General features: G+C 43.5%; 1 protein-coding gene across 1 annotated transcript; it reads right to left on the reverse strand.

Moving 5' to 3' along the window:
- Positions 1–6,872: 6,872 nt before the first annotated feature.
- EIF1B (eukaryotic translation initiation factor 1B) lies at positions 6,873–9,347 on the reverse strand. Its single transcript, XM_061195285.1, has 4 exons — positions 9,064–9,347; positions 7,959–8,122; positions 7,646–7,747; positions 6,873–7,273 (listed from the first exon to the last, which is right to left on the reverse strand). The coding sequence occupies exons 1-4, from the start codon at positions 9,092–9,094 to the stop codon at positions 7,229–7,231; spliced, it is 342 nt and encodes a 113-aa protein (XP_061051268.1). The 5' UTR covers positions 9,095–9,347; the 3' UTR covers positions 6,873–7,228.
- Between the last annotated feature and the right edge of the window lie 4,711 nt (positions 9,348–14,058).

Genomic DNA, 14,058 nt, shown 5'->3' on the forward strand with positions numbered 1-14,058 from the left:
TTTCTCTTGTCTGATTGCTGTGGCTAGGACTTCTAATACTATGTTGAACAGAAGTGGTAAGAGTGGGTATCCTTGTCTTGTTACTAATTCTAAAGGAAAAGATTTCAGCTTTTCACTGTTGAGTATGATGTTAGCTGTGGATTTGTCATGAACGACCTTTGTTGTGTTGAGGTGTGCTCCCTCTGTACTCACTTTGGTGAGAGTCTGTTGGAGCCATTTTTCCAACAGCATTTGCTCACTTTGTGTCTCTGTGTCACAGTTTGGTAGTTCTCACAATATTTCAAACTTTTTCTTTATTATTATATATGTTATGGTGATCTGTGATCAGTGATTGATGTTACTATTGGAAAAAGATTATGACTCACTGAAGGCTCAGGTGATGGTTGACACTTTTTAGCAATAAAGTATTTTAAAATAAGGTATATACATAGTATTTTAGGCATAATACTATTGCACTCTTAATAGACTACAGTATAGTGTAGGTATAACTTTTCTACGTATTGGAAAACCAAAAAATTCATGGTACTCTCTTTTTAAAAATATTTGTTAAGATTCTAGTGTTTATTTTTTAACTTTATTGAAGTATAGTTGATTTACAATGTTGTGTTAATTACTACTGTACAGCAAAGTGATTCAGTTATACATATATATTCTTTTTTATATTCTTTTCTATTATGGTTTATCACAGGATATTGAATATAGTTCCCTGTGCTTTACAGTAGGACCTTGTTGTTTATCCATCCTATATATAATAGTTTACATCTGCTAATCCCAAACTCCCACTCCATTCCTCCTCCACCTCCCCTCCCTCTTGGCAACCACAAGTCTGTTCTCTATGTCTGTGAGTCTGTTTCTGTTTCAGAGATATGTTCATTTGTGTCATATTTTAGATTCCACATATAAGTGATATCATATGGTGTTTGTCTTTCTCTTTCTGACTTCACTTGGTATGATAATCTCTAGGTCCATCCACATTGCTGCAGATGGCATTATTTCATTCTTTTTTATGGCTGAGTAATATTTCATTGTATATATATACCACATCTTCTTTATCTGTTCATTTGCCGATGGACATTTAGGTTGTTTCCATGTCTTGGCCATTGTAAATAATGCTGCTATGAACATAGGGGTGCATGTATCTTTTTGAATTACCGTTTCGTCTGGATATAGCCCAGGAGTGGGATTGCTGGATCATATGTCAACTCTATTTTTAGTTCTTTCAGGAATCTCCATACTGTTTTTCATAGTGGCTGCATGGTGGTACTCTCTTAATTACAATATTCACTTTATTGTAGTGGGCTGGAAAGAACCACAATATCTCCGAGGTATGCCTGTATTTGAAAGATGGGAAATATTAGGGGATATTTCTATGTGATGAAAAGGATTCAGTAGGGAGGAAGAAATTGATGATTCAGAAAAAGGAGGGTAATTACAGTGATAATTCATGGAGAAGAGGGGACCATACTCAGGATACAAATTGAGGGGTTGGTTTTAATGGGAGCAAGTACCCTTCATCCATTATAAGCAGGAAAGAAGACAGTATGAACAGTTGCCCTAGATGAGAAGATTTAGAGATGGAAAAATGAAGCAATTTCAAATATGTCAACGATGGATGAGGCAAAGCCTTCAGCTGTGTAAGATGGAGGATGGGGGTGAAGGGAGAGGGTAAAGAACGATTGTTTTCCTTCAGCAGCCATCAGCTGTCCTGTGCAGGTATTGAGCCAGTGGTTGAGTTTAACAAGGGTTGCGGTTTTGACAAATGAGTATAAAGGAAGGAGGCAAGATCAAAGGAGATGAGGTTATTTGCAAGGAGGTAGTTATGATGGTAAGCCAAGGAAGCTGTGCTGGGTCATGAAGTCTTTGAGAACTGCATGAGCCGATATATGTAAGTTATTCAGAACTCTGTGTTACAAATGTTAAAAAGAGGTTAGCCATTTTTACTTTTATTGCAAGGGAAGTGAGAAAGTGAGGGACAATGCTTGGTAAAAATGTGGAAGGGTCAAAGGATTTATTGTTAGAGATAATACATTTTCTGATGTAATACCACCCAATATCTCCCTGGGGGGATTCCCTGGTCAGATGCCCATCTTGTGATGCTGTCCTTGATTCATGTAGAATCAAATCCCTAAAGTACAATTCCCAGGTTACCACTGAGCTTCCATTAGGCTTCCCTCACTTGTGAAGGTGAGATCTGCCAGAGGCCCTCCAAGTGAGTATATTACTAATGATTAATCTGCCAAGTGAGTCCTGTTCTGGGTTGTTTAGGCCTAACGCAGTGGCATCATTGTGGACATTAGGTCTTTAAGGGAGTCCAGTCACTGCTTTTCCCAGGCAAAAGTTGCTAACGTTCAAGTGACCCTCTAAGTGGGTGTGACTCCAGTAGCCAAAAAGGCACACTTACCTATGTATTGGTCTAAGACAGAGGTTTAAATTGAGAGCACTATGCATTTATGGTGTGTGTGTGTGTGTGTGTGTGTGTAAAACTCCAGATTGTGTTCCTCAACAGGTGGCAATTTAGCAGGAGCCTTGATTGTTTTCTAGCTTAATCATCCAGTCTCTGGAGGCCATAAACAGATGTCTCTATTTACACTTGAATTAAATTCCTTCTAATAACACTGTGCTAGATAGTAGGTGAGATGGCTTTATACATCCACAGGGCAAGACCATGAAAGCATTTTCTTCTGTCTCCCAGGTAAAAGCAAACTGCAATAGATTTCTATGGATTGCAATAATAAGGCATTGGCTAGATCAATTTCTGCATAACATTTGAGGGATGACAAAATTAAACCTGTCAGCTGGTGCTTTAATGATACCTGCAACAACCTAAACCTCCTGTAATTTACTGAGAACTGCCAAGAGCAATCAAGTTTTTTAAATGGCCACAAGGGGGTGTTAAAGGACTACATACTTGCTCTAATCATCCCCTCCCTCTTCCCACCCTTTCTAGTCCTTACTTCAAGAATCATCCCCTATATACCCTATGTTGTTTCATTTCAACAATCTTAGTTTATCGAGTAGGTTGCTACTGATTCTCATAGTTTAATCTGAATATCAGGCTAATGTTTCCGGAGTTTTTAGCAAGTTAATGGCAATTAGGCACTCAGTGTGGATGTTTGTGACCAGGGAGTAGATGGGCCTTTTTCCCACTTCAAGGAAGTATACTGCTCTCTAAATCCTTGGTGATGTTTTCCCCATGGAATTTGTCATGATCGACATGGATTAAAGTACTTTCTGATTTTATCTCCGCTCTCCTTTATGTTGTTCCTTGCCCAGTGACTGAGGAGGTGGGCCTGGGGTCCTGATAATGGACAAAAGACACATGGAGACAAACCTGGGGGTTACAGCTAGTTTCCTTCTGGACCATTCTGTAGGCTCAGAGACCCTTCAGGATAGAGCAGAGGGCTGCAGCAGTAGCTCAGCTTGGGGGTCAAGATCACTTAGATTCCCAGCAGGGGATTTTAGCTTTGAACTTTAGTCCCCTTTGTGCATTGAATGAATGGTGCTTCTCTCTATGTAATTGCTTTCTGCATGAAAAGTAGTCTGCAGGTTGTTCACTGGTTTGAGATGAAGGCACCACGATTCAGATCATGCCCTCAGTTCATGGGCAGATATATTGTTTCTCCTGCTAGGTTCAAAATCAGACTTATGAGCTAACAGGTGAGCCACCCACCTCACACTGGCATCCTCACTGCCAATGCTGAGTTTAAATTGCCCTTTAAGTTCCCCATATAGGCCAGAGAATCCCCACAGGCCACATGTCAGCTGACACAACAATGCCTGAATTAGGAACATCCAAGGACAGCTTGGTATTCCCTCCTCTACTGGCAGTAGTTCCACCCTGAATGGTTTTCCAGGAGTGAAGAAATACAGCCACTCCTCTGGCTTAGGACTTTTCTTTTTCCAAGCTTCCACTATCCAGATGAAAAGGGAGTTAAAGGCCCGCATAACCTTGTGAAAGGAGCTGTCAATGCTGCAGGCGCCTTACATGGTTTTGTTCCTGCTTAATTCTGGCTGATTCACTTGGTCCCTTGATCCCAGACAAGCACAACGTTGCCTGGCTATCGCCTGCCTGTCAAGCAAGGGCAGCTGGTTGCTGTCCACTGCAAGTGAGAATTCTTTGTTTTTAGATACGGCAGGGCCACGCCTGCCTCATTTCCTTCCCACATGGAATTCTGGCTTGGTGTGGGAAACCTCACAGGCCCAGTGGAACAAGTTTGTGTGGGCAATCTAATGAGCTTGATTTTTCCTGAGTTCTAACTGCCCATTCCTTTAGCTGGAGCCCAGCTGGTGACAGGAGGCACACAGAAGTCTATTACCATTCTGTTTGTCTCAAGTTATTTTGGTTAACTGCATCCTGATTGGGACTAGAACTATTCCTTCCATAAGATCAGAGCTGCCCCCTTTCTAGGGTGGTTTAGAGAACAGCTCTTACTTGAGTTCCTGAACAGGAAGAACAGGCTGCACCCCCAGGCTTTCCTCTGCCTTGTGTGGGGCCCAGATCTCGTGGGGACAAGATTGAGGGCACAGGACATCGTTGCTATAGCAGCAGTTTACTTGGCTGTGCCTCAGCCAACCAAAGGTCAGTTTCCTACTGGCTTCACCAAGGCCTCAGCTGAACCTAGAGGTCTAGGGACAATCTACTAGTCCTCGACTCGGTAGTTTTCGTTTCGCACCGTCCAAGTACAGACCACTAAAAAAACTGCAGATCACAATCTCCCCATACAGGAGACACAAGGAGATACCGTTTGGCTGGTTATTTTAACTGCATTTGTAGGGCATATTCTCCCTCCTGTTACACAATGCCATCTAGTCCTTTTTGCAGACAGGAGTGTTGCAGTCCCTGAAGTGGACAAGAACGTTGAGCTGGGTCCTTAGGTATCTCTGAGGCTCCCAGACAGCTTTCCCACGAGGGGATTTGACTTTGACTGGTTTCAGTAAAATTGCAGAAATCTGTAGCTATTTCCATTGCACTGCTCAAAGACAAGGGTGCACGATACTGTTCTCGCTCCAAGGATGGGGACTGCCCTACAGGTGACAAGTCCAATCAGGTATCTGGGGCTCACAGGTTGAGGGATCAGAAAGAGGTGCTCCTCACAAAATCCAGAGTGAAGTATTACTCAAGGCTTTTGATCCCATCTAGTAGGAGTGGCCTGACACATGAAGTGATGGCCAAGAGCTTATCTGTGGGGGCCAAGAGGAGGGGCCTTTTTCTTTCCATCTAATGAGGTTTCCCTTGTCCTGTCCACCTTCTTGTTCAATCAATCTCAACAGACAATTCTTTTCTGGGCATTACCTCAGATCTCCATAGATGAAGGAACACTTGAATGTGCGTGTTAATGTAAACTTCTGCTTTATCATTTTCATAACGATTTCCACAGCACCTCTCAATGTAAGGTGGAATCATTACAAAATGTTACAGGTAGAAAAGTGAGGATTTCTCAATTAAGTTGGAAAACTCTCCCACGCTGCTTGATCTTCTTGGTCATATTATACTGTTTTCCAGAAATCAGCTTACCAAATTTGGCACTATATTCTGGTGTACTCACTTCTCAATATTCCCAGTCTTTCTTGATTAGAGGTACGATGGGGTGAGAATGTAACAAAACCAATTACTTAGGTATCCTTCAGAGGTAAACTCTGTGGGGGCTGATTTTGTTTTTCCAAAAGCAGCACCATCAAAACAGGAGGAAAGGTTAAGCCGGTACAGAATGCAGTGACATTTTTCACACCATTATCCCACCGCATTAAGCTAAAAAGCACACATCTATACAATAGTTCCCTTCTTATCCGAGATTTCACTTTCTGCAGTTTCAGTTACCCATGGTCCAAAACAAAATTAGATGGAAAATTCTAGGGATAAACAATTCATAGGTTTTATATTGGGCACTATTCTGGGTAGCGTGAGGAGATGGAATCTTGCACCATTCTGCTCCATCTGGGCGAGACATGACTCATCCCTTTCTCCAGCGCATCCACACTGTATATGCTATCTGCCGCTTAGTATAGGAAAAAACATAATATATATAGGGTTTGATACTATCTGCAGTTTCAGACATCCATTGGGGGTCTTGGAATGTATCCCCTTTGGATAAAGAGGTGACTACTGTAGATGTATTTCTCTGCCTTGGCTAAATGGTTTTAATGATACAGCTTGTGTAACTGAGCAAATAATCACAGCTCAATAAAAAGCAGAAGTCTGGAACTGAAGAGGATGAGCTGCAGAAATCTTGTAATTAAGAACTGCGAATTCTCTTATTTCTCACCCTACCCACAACCCCCATGCACCACTGCCCTTGGCTCTTACTTCCTCTGGTGAATACCAGACCGTGACTTAGTGAAAGAACATGGCTTTTCTGGCTGGAAGCCCTTGGCTGGCACCCCAACTCCGTCACTTTCTAGCACTCTAGGGAAGTTAACCCTAACCCCAATGCCTTCCATCTGTAGAACAGTGGTACCACCCACCCACCCACACTTGCAGGGCACTGCCTGTGACTAAATTTATTTTACGTCAGGAACGTACTTTACTGTCTGGCACTTAGGGATAGACTTGTGTTGGCACCCCACTAACATAACCAATAAAAATAAATAAAATAATTCTCTGTGCTAATACGTAAGTTTAAACTATGCTTCATTTTTTTTTCAAAAATTTAACAGTACATTCTGGCAAATTCTTGGCTCTAAGTTTATACTGTTTCTACTCATTTTTAAGTAAGTAAAGAACAAAATTACATATATAACAAAGGTTCTCCTCTAGCTCTTCACAGCATCTGAAATCAACTGGGAAGAATACACAGAATGAGACAATTATGAAAAACAAACTATATGTGTATATCACTTGCTTAGATTTGGGAGCCTAACTGCTCACAAAAGGATTCATAGATTTTTTTTTTATTGTTAAGCTGCAACATACATGGTTTAATACAACAAAAAAATTTAATCAAGTGAAAAGTAATAAACTGAATAAACAAATAAACACTCAAAAAAAATATTTTCCATTGGAAACATGTTAAGATGAATACGGGGTTTCATTACCATCTTACTGCAATTTTCTTATGTGTTACTAGTCTACATACCCCATGTTTTCTGTAATCATGCAGATGTGAATGGAAGTTTGAATGATTAAATAAATGAAAAGTCCGTTTACTGCAGAGAATCATTTCACAAGGCAGCCAAACTTGGTTTAGAGAACAAAATTATTCAAGAAATTCTCCACGTATTTAGGTTCATTTTAGAATCCATGAACCTTAAGCTGTTCCTCCTTGACAATGCCAACCTGCAAAATAAAATTTAATTTAGCAGAATCACTCTGAGTAACACATAAATTCATCCCTAAGAAGACAGAGCAGTCATTAAAAAGAATCATTGTTAATAGGTGACTGCAACACTGTATTTGTGGCATAAACTGTTAATAACAAAAACTCAACACATATTTGAATATCTTGACATTCCACAAAACATCCTAAATGGACACAGGAATGATCAGGTCATTCTAATGACAAAATAAACTGGTACTCCTGCCCAAGTAAGTACAACTAATGTGCTTCATTCACATGATTTTTTACTAAGTAGGTAATAATTCACATTGCCCTTAAATACAATTTTAGAAGCAATCTCAAGGTTGTACATAAAGCACCCAATCACTCACCTCCAAGAGAAACTGGCAAATGTTTTTTCTTTGGTCACCTTGAAGCTGAATAACCTCTCCGTATTCGGGATGTTCAATCACAGTACCATTACAGGCAAATTTCTGGAGAAGTAGATTCAGCATAACTGAGTCAAATACAATGATATTTTCACCCTAAGATTATCTGGATGTTAATTAAGAGTATGAACACAGTTTTCTTGGGTCCAATCATTTTCACCCACACTGACGGTCAAGTAAAAGGTGTGAACCGTAATCCTATTTAGAGGTGTGTGTCAATAACTATAGTTTAATCTCTTCTTCCTAACACCTTTACCTTTTTGAAAGCTTTCACAAGTTTCTTCTTGTCATAATCATCTGCAATGCCCTGAACAGTAGTCAGTGTCTTTCTGCCGTTCCGTTGCTGGATTCTTATATGAATGTAATCCTCAGTCCCTGCCGGGAGTAAGTCGTCACCCTTAGTTGCATCAGCAAAGGGGTCTGCAAAGGGATACAAAAAAATCCAAAGCAGGAAAATATCTTTTAGTCAGTAATTTCCAGATACAGCTACGCTACAATCTAGAAACTAAGCAAAGAAGGTTCTAGTGCTTCTGCTTTCTTTCTGCAGGTGGGGATGTGGGGGAGTAGTGATAAGGGCAGGGTATTAATAAAACCTACAAGGTACTTTCACAAAAAGAGATTTTAAACAGGTATGTCCACTGATACCTGAACAGAAAAACGTTGTTATAGATGTTATCGTTGAACATAATCCTCTATTGAGAGAAAAGAGATTTTAAGATCTTAATTTTAGAGCCACTATAAAAATGTGCGTCATCTCCATTACATTCTGATGACAACAGAAACATTCACAGATGCCACCCCAATCATTTAACCCTAACTCTGCCTCGAAAAAAGATATATATATGTATATCAAGAGTAATTTTACCTATTACTACGCAAGTAGAGAAGACTGGCCCACTGCCCTGTAACAGATCAGAGGCCTGATCCGCAGCATCTTTTACTAAATGCGCCCGAGAGCAGCCACGAACAGCCCCGACCGCTAATGGACGCCGATGCCCCAGCCCGAGCCGGCGTCCCCCTGGTGATCAGTGGGCAGGTCTGGGGGCGGAACAGGGTCGCAAAGGTGGCAGGGGGCAGAAGCGAGCGGCAGGAGGGTCCAGGAGCGAGCAGGGGGCGGCACGAGGCCCACGGCCGGGGCTCCGGGGGCCGTCCTCGGAGAGGGGGTCGCCAGGGGCCCGGTCGCCATCTTCCGGGCACCGAGACAAAGCCCCACTCGGGGTGCGGGGAGGGCGGCCGAGGGCCTTTCCGGGCGGGGGTCCGGCGAGCGGCCCCGGCGAGGGCGGGCAGCGGCGGCCTCCCGGCCGAGAGGCGCGCAGGAGACGTGGGGGGACGGGAGGGGCGGCGGGGCGACCCGCTCTTACCGAAAGATTGGAGGTTCTGGATAGTGGACATGCGATACTAGTGTGAGGCCGGTGAGGGGATAAAATTCCTGCGGGGCCCGCCCGGATCACCGTGTCAGGAGGCGGTAGTGGCGAGAAAACGGAAATAAATAAGGAGACGCTTCGCCCCGGGGTTGGGAAGCGGCTGGATCGGCGGCGGAAGCCGGGAGGAGGCAGGAAGAGGCGAAGGAGGAGGCGGAGGAAGAGGCGGCAGCAACGGATGCGAGGACGCGAGAGAAGAGGCGGCGCTGCGGCTTCTCCGACAAAATGGCCGACGGAGACTATTTAGCCGCGCCCGCCGCCCCTCCCACGTGACCCGCCCGCGCTTGGCGCCCTGGGACTTGTGGTTTTCACGAGGCAAGAGAGCCCGGAAAACCTGGAGCGGGCGGGCTTCCGGGACCTCAATTCCCAGCAGGGAGTGCGCCCCCCAGCGGCGGGCGGCGGGCGGCGGGCCCGGGAAGGGTCCAGAGGGCTGCAGAGCCATCTGGCTAGAGCTCGCAGGTGTAGAGCTGTACTCCCCGCGCTCTCGCAGGCTCTCCCTTGACTCGCCTTCTCTCGCGGTACAGTGGCAGCAACGAGTGTTCGGTGCTGGGGGGGATAATCTCCATCAGTCACCCTCGAGGCCTTGGGTAATGTAAGTGAAATCGGGGTACAGGACCAGAACAAGGTCCCTAGTCCCGGCTTTCGGCTTGATGGCTGCCCCTCAGCACCTCCCCTCCTCACCTCCCGCCTTGTCCGGTTGCAGGAACCCTGTTAGTCCCTACCAAGGGTCGAGGTGGGAGCCTCCTGCCCAGGATTGGGCTGCCCTCTGATTCCCTAGCGCGGTGGTTCTCAAACTCTAACGTGCATCTCCCCTAGGGCTTAATAAAATACAGACTGATAGACCCCAGAGCTTCTGTTTCAGGACGTCTGGGGTGTAACCCGAGAATCTGCAAATCTAACAAGCTGCCAGGAGATGCCGATGCTACTGGTGTGGGACCACAATTCAGAACCACTGCCCACCTTCAGCAGGGGCCTGGCATCCAGTGGGGGCCACGTATGTCCCCCAGGTCGACCGAACACACCAGAAAATGAGCCCATCAACTTAAATACAGAACCTTGAACAGGAAGGTTAATTGACAGAAGGTTGATTGATACCAGAACAGTAATATCTTCCTATCAAGCTAAACACAGGAGAACAAACCTGAGACTATGGGAATGGGCTCACCCAGGCAGGTGCTCAATTGTCAAACTTGGTTCGTGTTCTGGAAGCAAAGAGATAGACTAAAAGTTCGGGATTCTTAACCTTGTGTTGTGCCATGGCAGTCTTGTGAAGCCTATGGACCCCTTCTCAGAATAATGCTTTAAGTGCATGAAATAAAACATGTAGGATTACAAAGGAAACCTATTATACTGAAATTAAAAACAGTACATTGATAACATAGTATTGCTTCTTTACTAATGCATTAATTAACAAGATCTAGCAGCAGGTCTCACAAAGGCCTCTGAGGAGGCACAATGAGGGGCAACCATAAGGCAGAAGATGGCTCTGGGCTTCCCTGGTGGCGCAGTGGTTGAGATTCTGCCGGCCAATGCAGGGGACACGGGTTCGAGCCCTGGTCTGGGAAGATCCCACATGCCGTGGAGCAACTAAGCCCAGGAGCCACAATAAATAAACAGTTTCTCTTATTCATTGTCAACATATTAAATAAAATATTAGCAAATCAAGTCAATACTGTATCCAAAAGAATATTATTAACCCAGACATGCCAGGATAACCTTTCATAAGCAAGTAAATTATTTAAATTGCTGTAAATGCTTCAGAATTTAATATACAAAGATTTAAATGTAGAGTTTTGCCACAACTACTGAGCCTGCGCGTCTGAAGCCTGTGCTCCGCAACAAGAGACGCCGCGATAGTGAGAGGCCCGCGCACCGCGATGAAGAGTGGCCCCCGCTTGCCGCAGCTAGAGGAAGCCCTCGCACAGAAACGAAGACCCAACACAGCCAAAAATAAATAATTAATTAATTAATTAATTTAAAAAAAAAGAAAGAAAATCTACTCGAGTTCAACTCACCTCAACCCCCTTTGAATATTAGGCATCTTTAATAATAATACTTCTCCACAGAAACATGAAAATTTGCAGAGCTGTCGGTAATAGCAGTGAGTTTGGAGGGCAATGTCATTGCTTCTTGGAGTATAATTCCAAAATAAAGGACCCCAGGCAATATAACGGACAATATCCTCAATAGCATTTTTTACGGTAACTGCAGAACGGGATTCCATGTGGTTCTTTCTTACAGATGTAAAAGAGTGAAGACCTTCACCCTCTTAGAAACAGTTGCGCATCTGTCAAAACTACCCAGCCACGAAAACCAAATCTGGCTTTTCAAAGTAAACATGTTATTTTCAATATAATTGCTATTATTTAGCTGTGGGGACATCACTGACCCATTAGCAGAAAAAACAGATGGGATGAGATTTGTCTTCATGCATGAGCTAGGATGTTGTGAAAATATTAGAAATTATTAGCCATAAACTCAGTCACCAGGCTGTACAGCCAGAATGCTAAGTTACAAATAGTGGAGGAAATGGTACAAGCAGTCCATGAAGGACCTCTTTTAGTTACTCAGAATGATCATTTTAGATGTCTTTCACGGTAGCTAATTACAAAATGTGGAGATTGCAAAATCAGTTCAAGCGAAAATTTGAGCAAACTTCAGAGCAAGAGAAAGTACTTCTAATCCCCAAATCTGTTCTCACTGTTTCAGCTAATGGAGCTGCCACTGACCCAGCAGCCTTGGCAGGAAACCTGGGGACATTGCCACTCCTTTCTTCGCTCTTCTCCACTTTCTGCTTGGTCTCTGAGTCAGCCTCCAACTCAGGAACACCTACTTTCAGCATCACTAGTGTCTTGGGCCAGGGTGGGGAGGTGATTAGGGAGTAGAATTGTGTGAAATGTTAGGATTTTGTAAGGGGGATGGGGGCTGGCATGTGTATTCCTTAAAATTTTTTTTTAATTGAGGTATAGTTGATTTACAATGTTGTGTTAGTTTCAGATGTACAGCAAAGTGATTCAGTTATACATACATACATACATATATATATATATATATATATACACATATATATATTCTTTTTCAGATTTTTTTCCCCTTATATATGATTACAAGATATTAAGTATAGTTCCCTGTGCTATACAGTAGGTCCTTGTTGGTTATCTATTTTATATATACAAGTGTGTATCTATTAATCCCATACTCCTAATTTATACCTCCCCCCTTTCCCCTTTGGTAACCATAATTTTGTTTTCTTTTTTAAAATAATTAATTAATTAATTAATTTTTTGGCTGCGTCAGGTCTTTGTTGCTGCTCTGGCTTTCTCTAGTTGTGGCGAGCGGGGACTACTCTTCATTGTGGTGTACGGACTTCTCACTGCGGTGGCTTCTCTTGTTGCGGAGCATGGGCTCTAGGGTGCACAGGCTACAGTAGTTGTGGCTCGTGGGCTCTAGGCACGTGGGCTTCAGTAGTTGTGGTGCACGGGCTTAGTTGCTCTGCAGCACGTGGGATCTTCCCGGACCAGGGCTCGAACCCGTGTCCCCTTCAATGGCAGGCGGATTCTTAACCACTGCACCACCAGGGAAATCCCCTAATTTTGTTTTCTATGTCTGTGAGTCTCTTTCTGTTTTGTGAGTAAGCTCATTTGTATCATTTTTTTTTAGATTCCACATGTAAGTGATATCATATGATATTTCTTTCTCTGTCTGACTTACTTCACTTAGTGTGATAATGTCTAGGTCCATCCATGTTGCCACAAATGGCATTATTTCATTCTTTTTTAATGGCTGAGTAATATTTCATTGTATATATGTACCACATTTTCTTTACTCATTCATTTGTCGATGGACATTTATGTTGCTTCCATGTCTTAGCTATGGTGAATAGCGCTGCTATGAACATTGGGATGTGTGTATCTTTTCGAATTAGAGTTTTCTCCAGATATATGGCATGTGTATTCTTTCTTTTTTTTAAAATAAATTTATTTATTTTTGGCTGCATTGGGTCTTTGTTGCTGCACGCAGGCTTTCTCTAGTTGCGGCAAGCAGGGGCTACTCTTCGTTGTGGTGCGCGGGCTTCTCATTGCGGTGGCTTCTCTTGTTGTGGAGCACAGGCTCTAGGAGCACGGGCTTCAGTAGTTGTGGCACACGGGCTCAGTAGTTGTGGCTCGCAGGCTATAGAGCACAGGCTCAGTAGTTGTGGCACATGGGCTTAGTTGCTCTGTGGCATGTGGGATCTTCCCGGACCAGGGCTCGAACCCGTGTCCCCTGCATTGGCAGGCGGCTTCTTAACCACTGCACCACCAGGGAAGTCGCAGCATGTGTAGTCTTTTTTTTTTTTTTTTTTTAAACATCTTTATTGAAGTATAATTGCTTTACAATGGTGTGTTAGTTTCTGCTTTATAACAAAGTGAATCAGTTATACATATACATATGTTCCCATATCTCTTCCCTCTTGCATCTCCCTCCCCATCCCACCCCCCCCATCCCACCCCTCTAGGTGGTCACAAAGCACCGAGCTGATCTCCCTGTGCTATGCGGCTGCTTCCCACTAGCTATCTATTGTACATTTGGTAGTGTATATATGTCCATGACACTCTCTCACCCTGTCACATCTCACCCCTCCCCCTCCCCATATCCTCAAGTCCATTCTCTAGTAGGTCTGTGTCTTTATTCCCATCTTGCCACTAGGTTCTTCATGGCCTTTTTTTTTTTTTTCCTTAGGTTCCATATATATGTGTTAGCATACTGTATTTGTTTTTCTCTTTCTGACTTACTTCACTCTGTATGACAGCACCCCAGGGAACTCTGAGTATCCTTTCCACCCACACAGTTCAGAGCCTCAGGGTGTAATACAGATGCTCAAGATCATAGGGAATCCAAGTTCTTTTGCAGCAGGAACACATTTTCCAAACCCCAAATGTGTCATTCAGTCAAAAT

The sequence above is a fragment of the Eubalaena glacialis genome, chromosome 7 (genome assembly GCF_028564815.1).
Source record: "Eubalaena glacialis isolate mEubGla1 chromosome 7, mEubGla1.1.hap2.+ XY, whole genome shotgun sequence".
NCBI lineage: Eukaryota > Metazoa > Chordata > Mammalia > Artiodactyla > Balaenidae > Eubalaena > Eubalaena glacialis.

What these genes read in the sequence shown, in the direction of transcription:
- EIF1B (XM_061195285.1), bottom strand. Translation starts at nt 9,094, where the DNA reads ATGTCCACTATCCAGAACCTCCAATCTTTCG. An exon ending in CCAGAACCTCCAATCTTTCG is followed by an intron (nt 8,123 to 9,063) that starts GTAAGAGCGGGT and finishes ATCCCTTTGCAG; the next exon opens with ACCCCTTTGCTGATGCAACT. An exon ending in TTTGCCAGTTTCTCTTGGAG is followed by an intron (nt 7,274 to 7,645) that starts GTGAGTGATTGG and finishes TTTATTTTGCAG; the next exon opens with GTTGGCATTGTCAAGGAGGA.